The sequence below is a fragment of the Triticum aestivum genome, chromosome 6A (assembly GCF_018294505.1).
Source record: "Triticum aestivum cultivar Chinese Spring chromosome 6A, IWGSC CS RefSeq v2.1, whole genome shotgun sequence".
Lineage (NCBI taxonomy): Eukaryota > Viridiplantae > Streptophyta > Magnoliopsida > Poales > Poaceae > Triticum > Triticum aestivum.
Genome location: NC_057809.1, coordinates 459,810,196 through 459,822,365, shown reverse-complemented (window position 1 = coordinate 459,822,365; position 12,170 = coordinate 459,810,196). Strand labels below are relative to the sequence as shown.

The window sequence follows — 12,170 nt, the reverse complement described above, 5'->3', positions numbered from 1 at the left end:
CGAACCGTTCCGCCGGTGCACCGGCGCCTATCAGTTGCCTGCACACAATGGGGAACGGTCCATAGTATTCTGCGCAGAGATGAAGGATGCTCCTAGACAAGAAGATGCCGAAGATGCCCGGGTTTATGCTCTTTCCAGTTCACCGTGTTTGCCTCAGACGGCGACATGCTCTCGACCCGCACTACGGCGGCATCGAAGGTTCCGCGTGGAGCGGTTTGCGGCTACCCGCCGCGTATCTGCCGGCAGGGTTTTTCTCTTTTTCTTGACAAACAATCTCCCGGCAGAGCTAAGCGCTGATGCCATGCCAGCCAAGCAACGCGTCCCGGCCTGGGGTTCCGAGGCCGTGAGACGCACCGTGATCGCCAGCCGTCAAATGCCGATCGGGCGGCAGCGCCCCGAGCGTCGCCCGGTCCCGGATCCCCTTCACACGTGGCGGACCCCCGACGCCGAACGTGGCCAGAGGCGAGCCTCATCCAGGACAAACGTCGAGGAGCACGTCACTTCCGTCACAGGGCACTCCGGAACGCAAAGTCGAAGTAGGCATCCTCTGCTCTCCCCAACGCGGCCACACACCCTCGATTTCCGCTATAAAGCCCGGTCTCCGGTCCCCGATGCCTTCTCGCCCCGCCCCGCTCGTCCACCGCCTCCGCCTGCTGAGGAGCGCCGTCGTCTGCTCTTCCTCCGCGCTGCTGCCGTGCAGCCGCCCGCGCCTCGCCATCCCCTTCGCGCAGCCGCCGCTCCGCGGCCCCGCCTTCGCCGCCGCCTCGTCGCCGTTGCTCCGCTCGGTCGGCGCCAGATTCTCGCTGTTCAGCAGCATGGCCGCCGCCGCCTCCTCTGCCTCCTCCATCCACGACTTCACCGTCAAGGTTTGCCTGCCTCATATCACGCCCTGCCCTTTCCGTTATCTCAATCCGAATTTTGCACCCAAGCCCCTGCCAATTTTCCGTGTCTGCAATTGCGCTTGCAATCCCGCTGTCACTTCACTCTTGTGTTCTTAACCAATAGTTTAGTTTACTCTGTTTTTCTGCGCGAATTTTGACAGTACTAAAAGGAACGCTTCATTTTGTGTGCCTGCAGGATGCAAGTGGAAAAGATGTCGACCTGAGCACCTACAAGGGGAAGGTTCTCCTCATTGTCAATGTTGCATCCCAGTGGTATGAACTATTACCGCTCCTTCACATCTGCTCTTTATCTTTTATTTTCAATTTTTCCATGTCTTGTGAAATTGTTTAGAAAATGGTCGTGTAATTCTCTTATTCATGTTGTGGTGTATTTCTATTCAAGAGCGCTTCTTAAGATTTTAAGGTGAATGGTATGCTCATCTCGTCTAGTCCCTCTCGTTTATTGTAGTAATGAAAGATGACTTTACATTTATTATTATGAGGCTACAGAATGAAAATAAACAATTTATGTATTATTGGTATGCATTAAGCTGTCAAGTTTGTATTGCCATCTGCAAAGTTGAATATAGTGTGTATATGATACAACTCAAAGTTTAAAATGTTGCTCTGCTAAATATCCAGTCATCGCACTAGTTTGCGGTTCATTAGGATCAGGATTTGCGATGTTATGACATTGACTCTGACTCGTGTTCCAGTTTTATTTAACTCGCCATGTATCGAGAGATGTAAGTGCTGAAAGGATGACCATTTTGTTAAATTAACAAAGATAATTGTTGCCTATAACTACTGCAGTGGCTTGACCAATTCCAACTACACGGAACTCGCTCAGTTGTATGAGAAGTACAAGGACCAGGGTATGATCTATCTGCACATGGATTAGTCCTTGATTTTCAGTTATGATCTATTATGCTAACAATTTGATATGACCGCAGGTTTTGAGATCCTTGCTTTCCCATGCAACCAGTTTGGTGGGCAGGAGCCTGGCACTAACGAGGAAATTGTTCAGTTTGCTTGCACTCGCTTCAAGGCCGAGTATCCAATTTTTGACAAGGTAAAATGTGTGCTTAATATTTTCCTTCCTTCCTTCCCTTTTTTTTTGCGTTTCTGTTTCAAGCTGAAAGAAACGATTGCCTCAGTGTACAGTGTACACTATGACTTGCTTCCATGAACAGTCATTATCATTTTATTGACGAAACCTGTCCAACATGTGTTCTCTATTTTGTATGAGGCCTGTGTGATATAAATCGCTGTTGGTTATCAGATAAATCGCTGTTGGTTATCAGATAGTCGGACTTCAGTTGTAGCAACTGACTTTCCTTTCTTTCTAAAAATAGCAACTATCCTAGTTTTGTCGCTTGATTTTTCTTCACATACTACAGTTATCTATCGGAGAGGCAAGCAGCTAGTTGAACTAACTTAACTTCCACCATTTGTCAGGTTGATGTCAATGGTGACAATGTTGCACCTGTCTACAAGTTTCTGAAGTCCAGCAAAGGCAGTCTCTTCGGAGACAACATCAAGTGGAACTTCTCCAAGTTCTTGGTGGACAAGGAGGGGCGTGTTGTGGATCGCTACGCGCCAACCACCTCCCCCCTCAGCATCGAGGTAAGTCCCGACAGTGCAATATGTGCTCCATTTGATGATCAAACTTCCTTTCCTGATCTTGTGGCGCTTACTCCTTGGATCTTTGCAGAAGGACATCAAGAAGCTGCTCGCGAGTTCTTAAGCCTTGTTGCTGCGTCAACTAGATGCATTGGTGCATCACCTGAAGCTTCAGTATAATGTTGTAATAAAGGCTCTGCAGTCCAATCTCGTAGTTGTGTATGTCATGTAATGGATTTCGTGGAATGTGTTTCTTCTGCTGCAGAGATACCCCCTCTATATGTGTTTTTGTTGTGGTTGTGATGCATACTCCCTCTGTTCCAAAATAGATGACTCAACTTTATACTAACTTTAGTACAAAGTTAGTACGAAGTTGGGTCATCTATTTTGGAACGGAGGGAGTACATGTTGTTCGTGCCTCTGTGTTACCAATGGTGCGTTCGTGGGAAACTTTTCTGTAGTTTGTTTTGTCCGCGCGGCTTTGCTGCAGGCGAAGTCTCTGTGAACTTGGAAAAAACACACGTCTATTTTGCGCATAAACTATGTACATATAGCAATGGCATATTTGAGGAGGAAGAAGAAGAGGAGGAAGAGACACAATTTCTCAACACTCTAATGTTCAGTTTGACAGATAAATCATCCTTCCAAGGCCACAAATATCTCTCACATCTCTTTTTGGATATTCCATATATCAGCCAAATTATCTACTCAGCACCAGCCAGACTGCCCCTAGCCAACCACCGGCCGCCAGCCTACGCCCACCACGCTCGCGGCTTCCGGCGGGCGCTTGGCACAGTCTCCGTTGCCGCTCAGCTCTGGTACAGCAGTTCCGCCATTTTCAATTCCACTCACGCGTCTCCCCATCATCATCATCAGCATCAGCCATGCTTTCCACGCAGATCCGGCAATCGAGCTGAACATTCGGAATCCACTCAAAAATAAACAAACTCCAAAATCAGTTGGAAAAAGCGTAAAGGAAGCCAGCCTTCACCTTAATGTGGCTCGGGAGCTGCGCAGGCAGCGCGACCGCAGCCGCAGCCGCGCTACATAAACCCGTCGCCCACCCGCGGCCCCTCCTCAGAGTCTCCGCCTGTTCCTCCACCCCCGCACCGCTCCACGCCAACGCCCACCCCTCCGTCGCGGCTGGTCCGACCCGGGGCCCGGGCCCCAGCGCAAGCGTCGCGCCCACCGCGATGCCGTCTTCCTCCTCCGCGCCGACGACGCCGCCGCCCGCCGAGGAGACGACCGCCGCCGCCGCAGCCGGCGGGTTCCGCCTCACCGAGCCCTCCTTCCTCGAGTCGCTCATGCCGAAGAAGGAGACCGGCGTTGACCGCTTCCTCGCCGCGCACCCCGAGTACGACGGCCGCGGCTCGCTCATCGCCATCTTCGGTGAGTTGCCTTCCAGTTGCCCCCAACTCCTGCTCCGGCTAGTCGATACTACCTCACATCGTTGCACTGAGGTGAGGGTTGACTGTAGTTGACCTCAGCTTTTGGCTGGAGAATGGATTTTGCCGATGCGGTCTGAATTGGCAATTCGGTTGGATCCCTAGTCGATACTTTGATCCGGCAGAGGTCAAACCGCGTCTGAGTTCTGGTATGGCGTGTCGTCAGCTGGAGAGTGTAGCTCACGAGGTGTTTTGGGTCATCGCTCTGCCCAGTTTGTAGTGTTCAAGTAGGTGGCTCCACTGAGCTGTTCAGAGGATTTTCTGATTCATCACTGGGGGCTCAGTCCCTGCAGTTTAGGCCCACGTATGCAATGCCTGTAGGATGTGGGAGATTAATGAAATGGTTAATTGACTTATATGGGAGGTGATCTGCTGTTTTTGTAATCCTATTTGCAGCTTATTGGGTGTGACTTCACTTGCTTGTTGTATGATTCTGACTACTGCGGCAGGCAGCACTTACCCGGTTTGCATGATCCTAACTTAACATAGACTTAGATGTTGTCATGTTGCAGCACATGGCATAGCACTTCTTGTTGCTAACGAAACACGACCAGTTTCTTTTGACAAAAAATAAATGCTCCTGCGAGTAGTCATCTATGTAAGGAGGAGATAACATGCTCTAAAGCTCACCAGTATGAGGCTATTACAAGTTAACAACTCGCGTACATGGTGGTTGGAAGGTCTCTTCATTTGGGGAGGAGCTCAGGCAGGTTACATGGGTATAGCTCGAGTCTCGGACGATCTGTGGTGGATCTAACTCTGGCATGCAATTATTATGTGTATTTCATAGGATTTCATTGTCCTACTTGTTTTGCGCTGATGTGACTTGTATGTCTGATAGATTCTGGAGTTGATCCGGCTGCAGCTGGGTTGCAGAAAACTTCTGACGGGAAGCCCAAGATCCTTGATGTTATTGATTGGTACTTAGACTCTTCCAGAATTTGGAAACTGCACTATTTGTTTATTTATTTTCAGTTGCCAATTTCTCTTGAATGATGTATTTGCCAACGAGTATGCTCTTAAATGTAGCACGGGTAGTGGTGATGTTGACACGTCCAAAGTGGTGAAAGCTGATGCTGACGGTGCTATAGTTGGTGCTTCAGGTTGGTCATGCCCTGAGGGTTTGTTTTGTTTATATTACTCATTTAATGGGATACAATTTGAAGCTAAACATTTATTTATGTGAATTAGCAAAATTTGTTAAAACCAAACTCGTTTTTTCCCCTTGTCGTAGTCACTGCAACTTTTTTTTGTTAATGCTGTTCAACTTTAGCATGTACTTGATTATGATTCTATTGGTATCTGAGGTACCATATACCAATTATATTGTCTTTTCAATAGTTGCGACCTGTAGCGCTCCATGCCTTGAAGAATATCCATATTCTGAAAGGCAATTTTCTGTCCTGATGCCCTGATATGCTAAGCCCTGTTTACACTCAGGCGCTCGTTTGTCTGTAAATCCCTCATGGAAGAACCCTTCTCAAGAGTGGCGTGTTGGCTGCAAACTAGTATATGAACTCTTCACGGACACACTTATATCTCGATTGAAGGTAAATACAATATTTAATGCCTGCATTCTGAAGGTTTTATATCACACTCAATATCAATATTTTAATGAAAATCTATTAAATATGACTTCAGAAAGAAAGAAAAAGGAAATGGGATGAAGAAAACCAAGAAGCGATATCCAGAGCTCTGAACCAGCTGAACGAGTTTGAAAAGGTTGAAGTGACTTCTTTTGTTGCGTATAGATTCATTTGGTTTACAATTTTGATTCTCCTTTGCGTGCCGTTTTTCTTTTTATTACTCCCTCCGTCCGGAAATACTTGTCATCAAAATGGATAAAAGGAGATGTATCTAGATGTATTTTAGTTCTAGATACATCTCTTTTTGTCCATTTTGATGACAAGTATTTTCGGACGGAGGGAGTATATGTACTCCTTGTAGATTACACTTTGCGCGATAGCTATTGTCAAGCATTGTGAGTATGTGATGTGGCAGTCAAATAAAGTGGTTCAGCTAGGAGATACAGAAAGCCATTAATGAAGTGATTTTGCATATGTACTGCTAATATTGAGTCTATATTCCAGCTAAGAGTGATACTGCTGGCCTTGCACACTGCTTTTTATGATATTCTGTAAACATCTATTTAAATGAGTGGCTCACCTCCACCGAAAATGATTGCAGAAGCATAGTAAGCCTGATGATGCTAAACTGAAAAAGGCTCAAGAAGACCTGCAAAACAGACTTGATTGCCTGAGGAAACAAGCAGATGTAAGAAAGCGATCATACTTCCCCGAAATTTTAGCTGATTTCAGCTATGTACATGTCTTATTTCTGTTTCTGCAGGGTTATGATGACAGGGGACCTGTGATTGATGTTGTTGTATGGCATGATGGTGATGTGTGGAGGGTTGCAGTTGATACTCAGGGACTTGAGGATAAGAAAGATAGTGGAAAACTAGCAGATTTTGTTCCGTTGACAAACTACAGGTATGGTCGATCTTGTGGTGTTGATGTTGTAAAGTAGACGATGTAATCTCTTGCACACACAGTTCGTTGCTCCTTCTAGTCCTCGAAAGACATTTTGTTTTCTAGGGTCCTGTTTGATGTGCTTTGTCCACATGAATACTTCAGGTGCTGAAAGTGCTCATTTAAGGTCTTCATCAGAGAATTCACTTTATTTTTGATCATGTGAGCAAATATAAGGTTATGGAATATTCAAATGAATATGGAATATTATGTGAATAGAAAGGTTAATTATTTAGATAAGCAAGAGATAGAGATTGAGTCTATCCTTTTTGATTATTACTTGCTGTTCAAGTAAGTGGTGCCAAGCGTCTGGCATTCTGTGACAAGAGAGTGCCACAAAAGCTAAAAGGCAGGTTCTATAGGACGGCGATTCAACCGGCAATGTTGTATGGCTCTGAGTGTTGGCTGACTAAAAGGCGATATGTTCAACAGTTAGGTGTAGCAGAGATGCGCTTGTTGAGATGGATGTGTGGCCAACTGGCCAAACAAGGAAGGATTGGGTTTGGAATGATGATGAGGTAGAGTTGGGGAGCACCGATTGAAGAGAAGCTTGTGTCCAACATCGTCTGAGATGGTTTGGGCATATTTAACGCTGGCCTCCAGAAGCTCCAGTGCATAGCGGACAGCTAAAGCGTGCTGAGAACGTCAAGAGAGGTCGGGGTAGACCAAACTTGACATGGGAGGAGTCCATAAAGAGAGATCTGAAGGACTGGAATATCACCAAAGAACTAGCCATGGACAGGGGTGCGCCAGAACCATGAGTTGGTTGTGAGATCTTATGGGTTTCAGCTCCAGCCTACCCCAACTTGTTTGGGACTAAAGGCTTTGTTGTTGTTATAACTGTGAAATACGTCTTCCATCCCAAAAATATAAGGCGTATTTATTAGGACACGTTTCACCAACATTTATACTCTACTAATATGTGATTTATGTGATACAAAATCATCATCATAAGTACTTCTGTAGATGATTCTGTTACATCAAGTCCCTATCTGCAGCCCACCATCTTCATGGTGGTAGATACCTACTGTTGTATACAATTACTGCTGCACCACTTCTTCTGGCTGGAGAAGCTATGCCATTTTAGGTTCTCTCCAAATGTATATATGATTTGTAAATCTAGTAACGAGAAGCCAGTGATTCAATTTGGGATGTTTTATTACAAATTTTGTAAACATGACATACCAGACATGTTTTCACTTGTAGTTGAAGTAGTATGTTGTTCCCATATCTTATCTTATACTTCCTCCGTCCCATAATGTAAGACGTTTTTGCAAGCTAGTTTAGCTTGCAAAAACGTCTTACATTGTGGGACGGAGGGAGTACAATCTATCCGTATTACCATTGTAAACTAGAAGGTTATCGTCCATATATTGTGTTTCTGATATATACAAAATTATCTGCAGGATTGAGCGAAAGTTTGGGATTTTTAGCAAATTAGATGCTTGCTCTTTTGTAGCAAATGTGTATGATGATGGGAACCTTGTCAGCATAGTAACTGACTGCTCTCCGCATGCTACCCATGTTGCCGGCATTGCAGCTGCTTTTCATCCTGAAGTATGTTCCTTAACTTTTGGCTTTTCATTTAAACCACAATTATACAAGCACCAGTTTATTGAAATGTTTTTAAACAGGAACCTTTGCTGAATGGAATTGCACCAGGGGCACAATTGATTTCTTGTAGAATAGGAGATACCCGCTTAGGATCAATGGAGACAGGGACAGGCTTGGTTAGGGCCTTGATAGCTGCAGTAGAGGTGACAATACTCCCTTTGGTGCATCATTTATCAGAGTAAATAACAGTGTATTTGCCTCTGTTATATTTACAACTCCTTAAACACCTCCTGATGAAGTGCTTAATGTTTGCGAAATAACAATAATTTTTTCCCTTACGTCTCAGCTTTTTTATTGACCTGCTTCCTTGAATTCTTGTATATTCAGCACAAATGCGATCTGATTAATATGAGCTACGGTGAGCCTGCTCTTCTTCCTGACTATGGAAGATTCATTGATATTGTCAATGAGGTGAACTCCTTTTGTGTGTTATTATTTCTTATCCATATTCATTCTTGGACATTCTAGTCTTCTTTCTTTCTTAGAATGTTTTATAGCAATTTAGCTGGTGCTCTGTTATTTCACAGGTTGTCGACAAGCATCGTATTATATTTATTAGTAGTGCTGGAAACAACGGTCCGGCTTTAAACACTGTTGGTGCACCTGGCGGGACTAGTTCAAGCATTATTGGTATTGGTGCCTATGTCTCACCAGCTATGGCTGCTGGAGCCCACTGTGTCGTACAACCTCCGTCGGAGGGGATGGAGTACACATGGTATGTGATCAGTTGGTAATTCTTTTATTGCGTTATACAATATAGTTCTCTAACAATGGCATCATCCGAGGTCAACTTGGGTCTAGTCCTCTAACGTACGGTGAACAACTGGACAGCGCTAGCCCGGGAATGCTCGTCGTCCTCTAGTTCCCAAACAATAATTTTTTTTATTGCTAATTGAACCTTTTGGATTTTTAAGGTCTAGTCGAGGTCCCACAGCTGATGGGGATCTTGGTGTCTCCATTAGCGCACCTGGTGGAGCAGTGGCCCCTGTGCCAACATGGACCCTTCAGTCTCGCATGCTCATGAATGGTACTTCCATGTCATCTCCTTCTGCCTGTGGTGGGGTTGCTCTCCTTGTTAGTGCCATGAAGGTTTGTCTGGCCAACATCTTTTCCGTTAATGCAATGTGAAGTACTCCATCCGTCCCAAAATAAGCATAGTTTTAAATAGCCAGCTATAGGCTATAGCTGCGCTATAGCTGTTTGAGCATGTTGCCGCTATTTGATTTCATGTACAATTTGCCGCTATAGCCTCGCTATAGCTGTTTTTAAGGGCTGCCGCTATATACCATAGCCCGCTATTTAAAACATTGAAAATAAGTGACTCAACTTTGTACTAACTTAGTACAAAGGAGTCACTTATTTTGGGACGGAGGGAGTATGAAACATGTATTCAGTTACTTTAATGAGGTGTATATTTTAGGCTGAAGGCATTCCAGTAAGCCCTTATACTGTGAGGAAGGCAATCGAGAATACAGCTTCATCTATAAGTGATGCACCTGAGGAGAAACTGACAACAGGACATGGGCTTTTGCAAGTTGATAGGTTAGCACAATTTTTCTTCTCTCTGTTATGCTCTAGAGGGATACATTTTTCTTAATCTAATGCTATTGATTTTGAGTCCAATCATCATGCATACCATTGCTGTTTTCTCAGGGCTTATGAATATGCGCGGCAAGCTAAGAAGTTGCCACTTGTTTCTTACAGAATCTCAATCAGTCAAGTAGGGAAGTCAAGTATGTATCATATTTTCCCATGATAAATCTTCTTCTGGATAAGCTTATGAGTTCCAACAGAAATTAATAAGAATGAAGAATGACCTCTACTGAACGCTACAGCCACTCAACTTCTTCTGAAGCATTTTTTTTCATTCTGTTTTCTTCAGAAAAGTTCTTCTGAAGCATTTTAAGCAGAGACAAGTCATGTTCATCTAACATAATTGAAACATGAAAAAAGAAATCAATTTTTTGGCATGTACAAGTACATTTTTTTACATGTTTATTTACCTTGAAATGTTTCTGCTGTCGAAGAAAATTATAATTAAAAACATGCAACTGTGCGTACACAATTTTTAATCTGCATACGCCCATCATCCTTAAAATGTCATATAAAACTAAAATGTAGTATTAGAGAATTTCTGATAAGTGATAACATTCTCATCTCGAGAGCAAAGCCATGAGCTACCTTTTTGATGAAATAAATATCACGTCAAAAGCAAATCTGTAAGGATGAAAGAAAAACAATTCTCATAACAGTGGTTAGAGGAGGGTGTAACATTTCTGCACTCGATTGGGTGGATAACTAAGAAAGGGAGTTAAAGATTTTGGTTGGCTTGGATCAAAATTATCTCATTGTCTCGTGCTTATTGATATTGTATATATGAGTGGAAACACTACAACTACTACACTCGATTTTCTTAATGGATGAACAATTTGAAACTGAGACCCCCAAGGCCTTGAAATGTAGTGAACAGAGGGATTAGTCACAGTTACAACTTCTACTGGGCAATATTTTATTGGTAATTTGGTATTTTCTATTGATTTTGGGACGCTGTTCTACTCTAGAATAGCAGTTTATAGTAGATCAGGCAAAACAATTGGGGAGCGGGTATGATGTACTACCTGTGATTCACACTAATTGATGTTGAGTTCATACATTATATTTGATTACTTAACTCAAATGCATTATCTGCAGTTCCAAAACTAAGAGGAATATATCTACGTGGGAGTAATTCATGTCAACAAACGAGTGAGGTCAGTTCCTGATAACTTGTTTGGGTTATCCTGGCATGCTTATATTTCCCTCTCCCCAAAGAGAGTTGGTTTTGTAGCATTGTATTTGACCACTGTAAGATGGTTCTTTTACTTATTTAGTACTACCTGTCTCAAAATATAAGACGTTTTTGTAGGTTAGTTTAGCCTACAAAAACGTCTTAAATTTTGAGACGGAGGTAGTAGCTTAGTAGGCATGTATGACTTGTTTATGATCAGTAAGATTAAAAAATGTTTTACACGTTTTTCTGTCTGGTGGAGCACGAAATTTTTATCTGTACTAGATGTTTTCATTTGTTTTAAACATTACAATTAACTATATGTTATATCCTCTGCTTTACAGTGGACTGTTCAACTTAACCCAAAATTTCACGACGATGCGAGTAATTTGGAGCAATTGGTTCCATTTGAGGAGTGCCTGCAGCTGCATTCCACTGATAGCTCTGTTATTAATATTCCTGAGTATATATTGTTGACAAACAATGGGCGCAGTTTCAAGTTGGTACCTTCTTTCTGTTCAACTAGATGTTATTTCCCTCATTCTCCTTCTCAAGAGCAATAATTTTTGATATCAACTTGTACTTGGTCTTCCTATAATTGTTGATACTTCGGTTTATAAGGACATGCGCGTTAAACTGAACTGCACTATAGTTCGTCTCGTTATAGGTAATGCTTATGCATATATGTGTCATACAAACATGATTCCTGATGCCGGATATTCTCTTATATTTATACAAACATCACTAAAAACCAGCGGCACATTATAACTTATAAAGGCTTTTCAACCAAAGGAATGTGTAGGTTGGTTAGTATCATAGCACACAATGGCAGATGAAATTAAAGGCCTTTAAGTTAGACATGCAGTAGTAAATAATTTGCTCAATTACATGCCCTGTTCATTTTGTCAAGTGTCCTGCTTTCATTTGGTTTGCTTTGCCTTTTTGCAGCATTGTCGTCAATCCTGTTAATATCAGTAGTGGCCTTCACTACTATGAAGTTTATGGCATGGATTGCAGAGCACCATGGCGTGGACCCATTTTCCGAGTGCCAATCACAATAATTAAGCCTATTGCTCTATCAGGAGAGCCGCCAATATTGTTACTTTCCAAACTGTACTTCAAGTCAGGTACTAATTATTGTTCTTGCTTACTGGGAGCTCTGATTTAACTTAAATTAAAATCATTATTGTTGCCCGCATTCTTTTGCATATGCTAACATTGCTTGTATTCATCAACATTTGGAGAGTGCACTCCTGGAGGAACTAGGTGGATGATGCCAATGTGCAGATTTGACTTCCCCTAGCATCAT

General features: G+C 43.2%; 1 protein-coding gene across 3 annotated transcripts in view; it reads left to right on the top strand.

Annotated features, from left to right (window-relative positions):
- The first annotated feature begins 490 nt into the window (after nucleotides 1-490).
- LOC123127922 (tripeptidyl-peptidase 2) overlaps nucleotides 491-12,170 on the top strand; it is a 28,398-nt gene continuing 16,718 nt past the window's right edge. Inside the window, exons 1-22 of one of the 3 annotated variants that reach the window (XM_044547784.1) lie at nucleotides 491-866; nucleotides 1,078-1,154; nucleotides 1,695-1,756; nucleotides 1,835-1,953; nucleotides 2,340-2,507; nucleotides 4,346-4,412; nucleotides 4,791-4,869; nucleotides 4,925-5,052; nucleotides 5,390-5,499; nucleotides 5,591-5,671; nucleotides 6,137-6,223; nucleotides 6,299-6,441; nucleotides 7,887-8,037; nucleotides 8,115-8,237; nucleotides 8,422-8,505; nucleotides 8,622-8,809; nucleotides 9,009-9,183; nucleotides 9,515-9,636; nucleotides 9,748-9,827; nucleotides 10,786-10,844; nucleotides 11,206-11,360; nucleotides 11,810-11,988. In XM_044547784.1, the coding sequence (XP_044403719.1) occupies nucleotides 612-866; nucleotides 1,078-1,154; nucleotides 1,695-1,756; nucleotides 1,835-1,953; nucleotides 2,340-2,507; nucleotides 4,346-4,412; nucleotides 4,791-4,869; nucleotides 4,925-5,052; nucleotides 5,390-5,499; nucleotides 5,591-5,671; nucleotides 6,137-6,223; nucleotides 6,299-6,441; nucleotides 7,887-8,037; nucleotides 8,115-8,237; nucleotides 8,422-8,505; nucleotides 8,622-8,809; nucleotides 9,009-9,183; nucleotides 9,515-9,636; nucleotides 9,748-9,827; nucleotides 10,786-10,844; nucleotides 11,206-11,360; nucleotides 11,810-11,988 (2,692 nt within the window). In that variant the 5' untranslated portion in view covers nucleotides 491-611. Of the gene's footprint in view, nucleotides 867-1,077; nucleotides 1,155-1,694; nucleotides 1,757-1,834; nucleotides 1,954-2,339; nucleotides 2,508-2,595; nucleotides 2,786-3,319; nucleotides 3,894-4,345; nucleotides 4,413-4,790; nucleotides 4,870-4,924; nucleotides 5,053-5,389; nucleotides 5,500-5,590; nucleotides 5,672-6,136; nucleotides 6,224-6,298; nucleotides 6,442-7,886; nucleotides 8,038-8,114; nucleotides 8,238-8,421; nucleotides 8,506-8,621; nucleotides 8,810-9,008; nucleotides 9,184-9,514; nucleotides 9,637-9,747; nucleotides 9,828-10,785; nucleotides 10,845-11,205; nucleotides 11,361-11,809; nucleotides 11,989-12,170 lie in introns of those variants that run through there. The other 2 variants (XM_044547782.1, XM_044547783.1) reach the window with 2 other exon arrangements.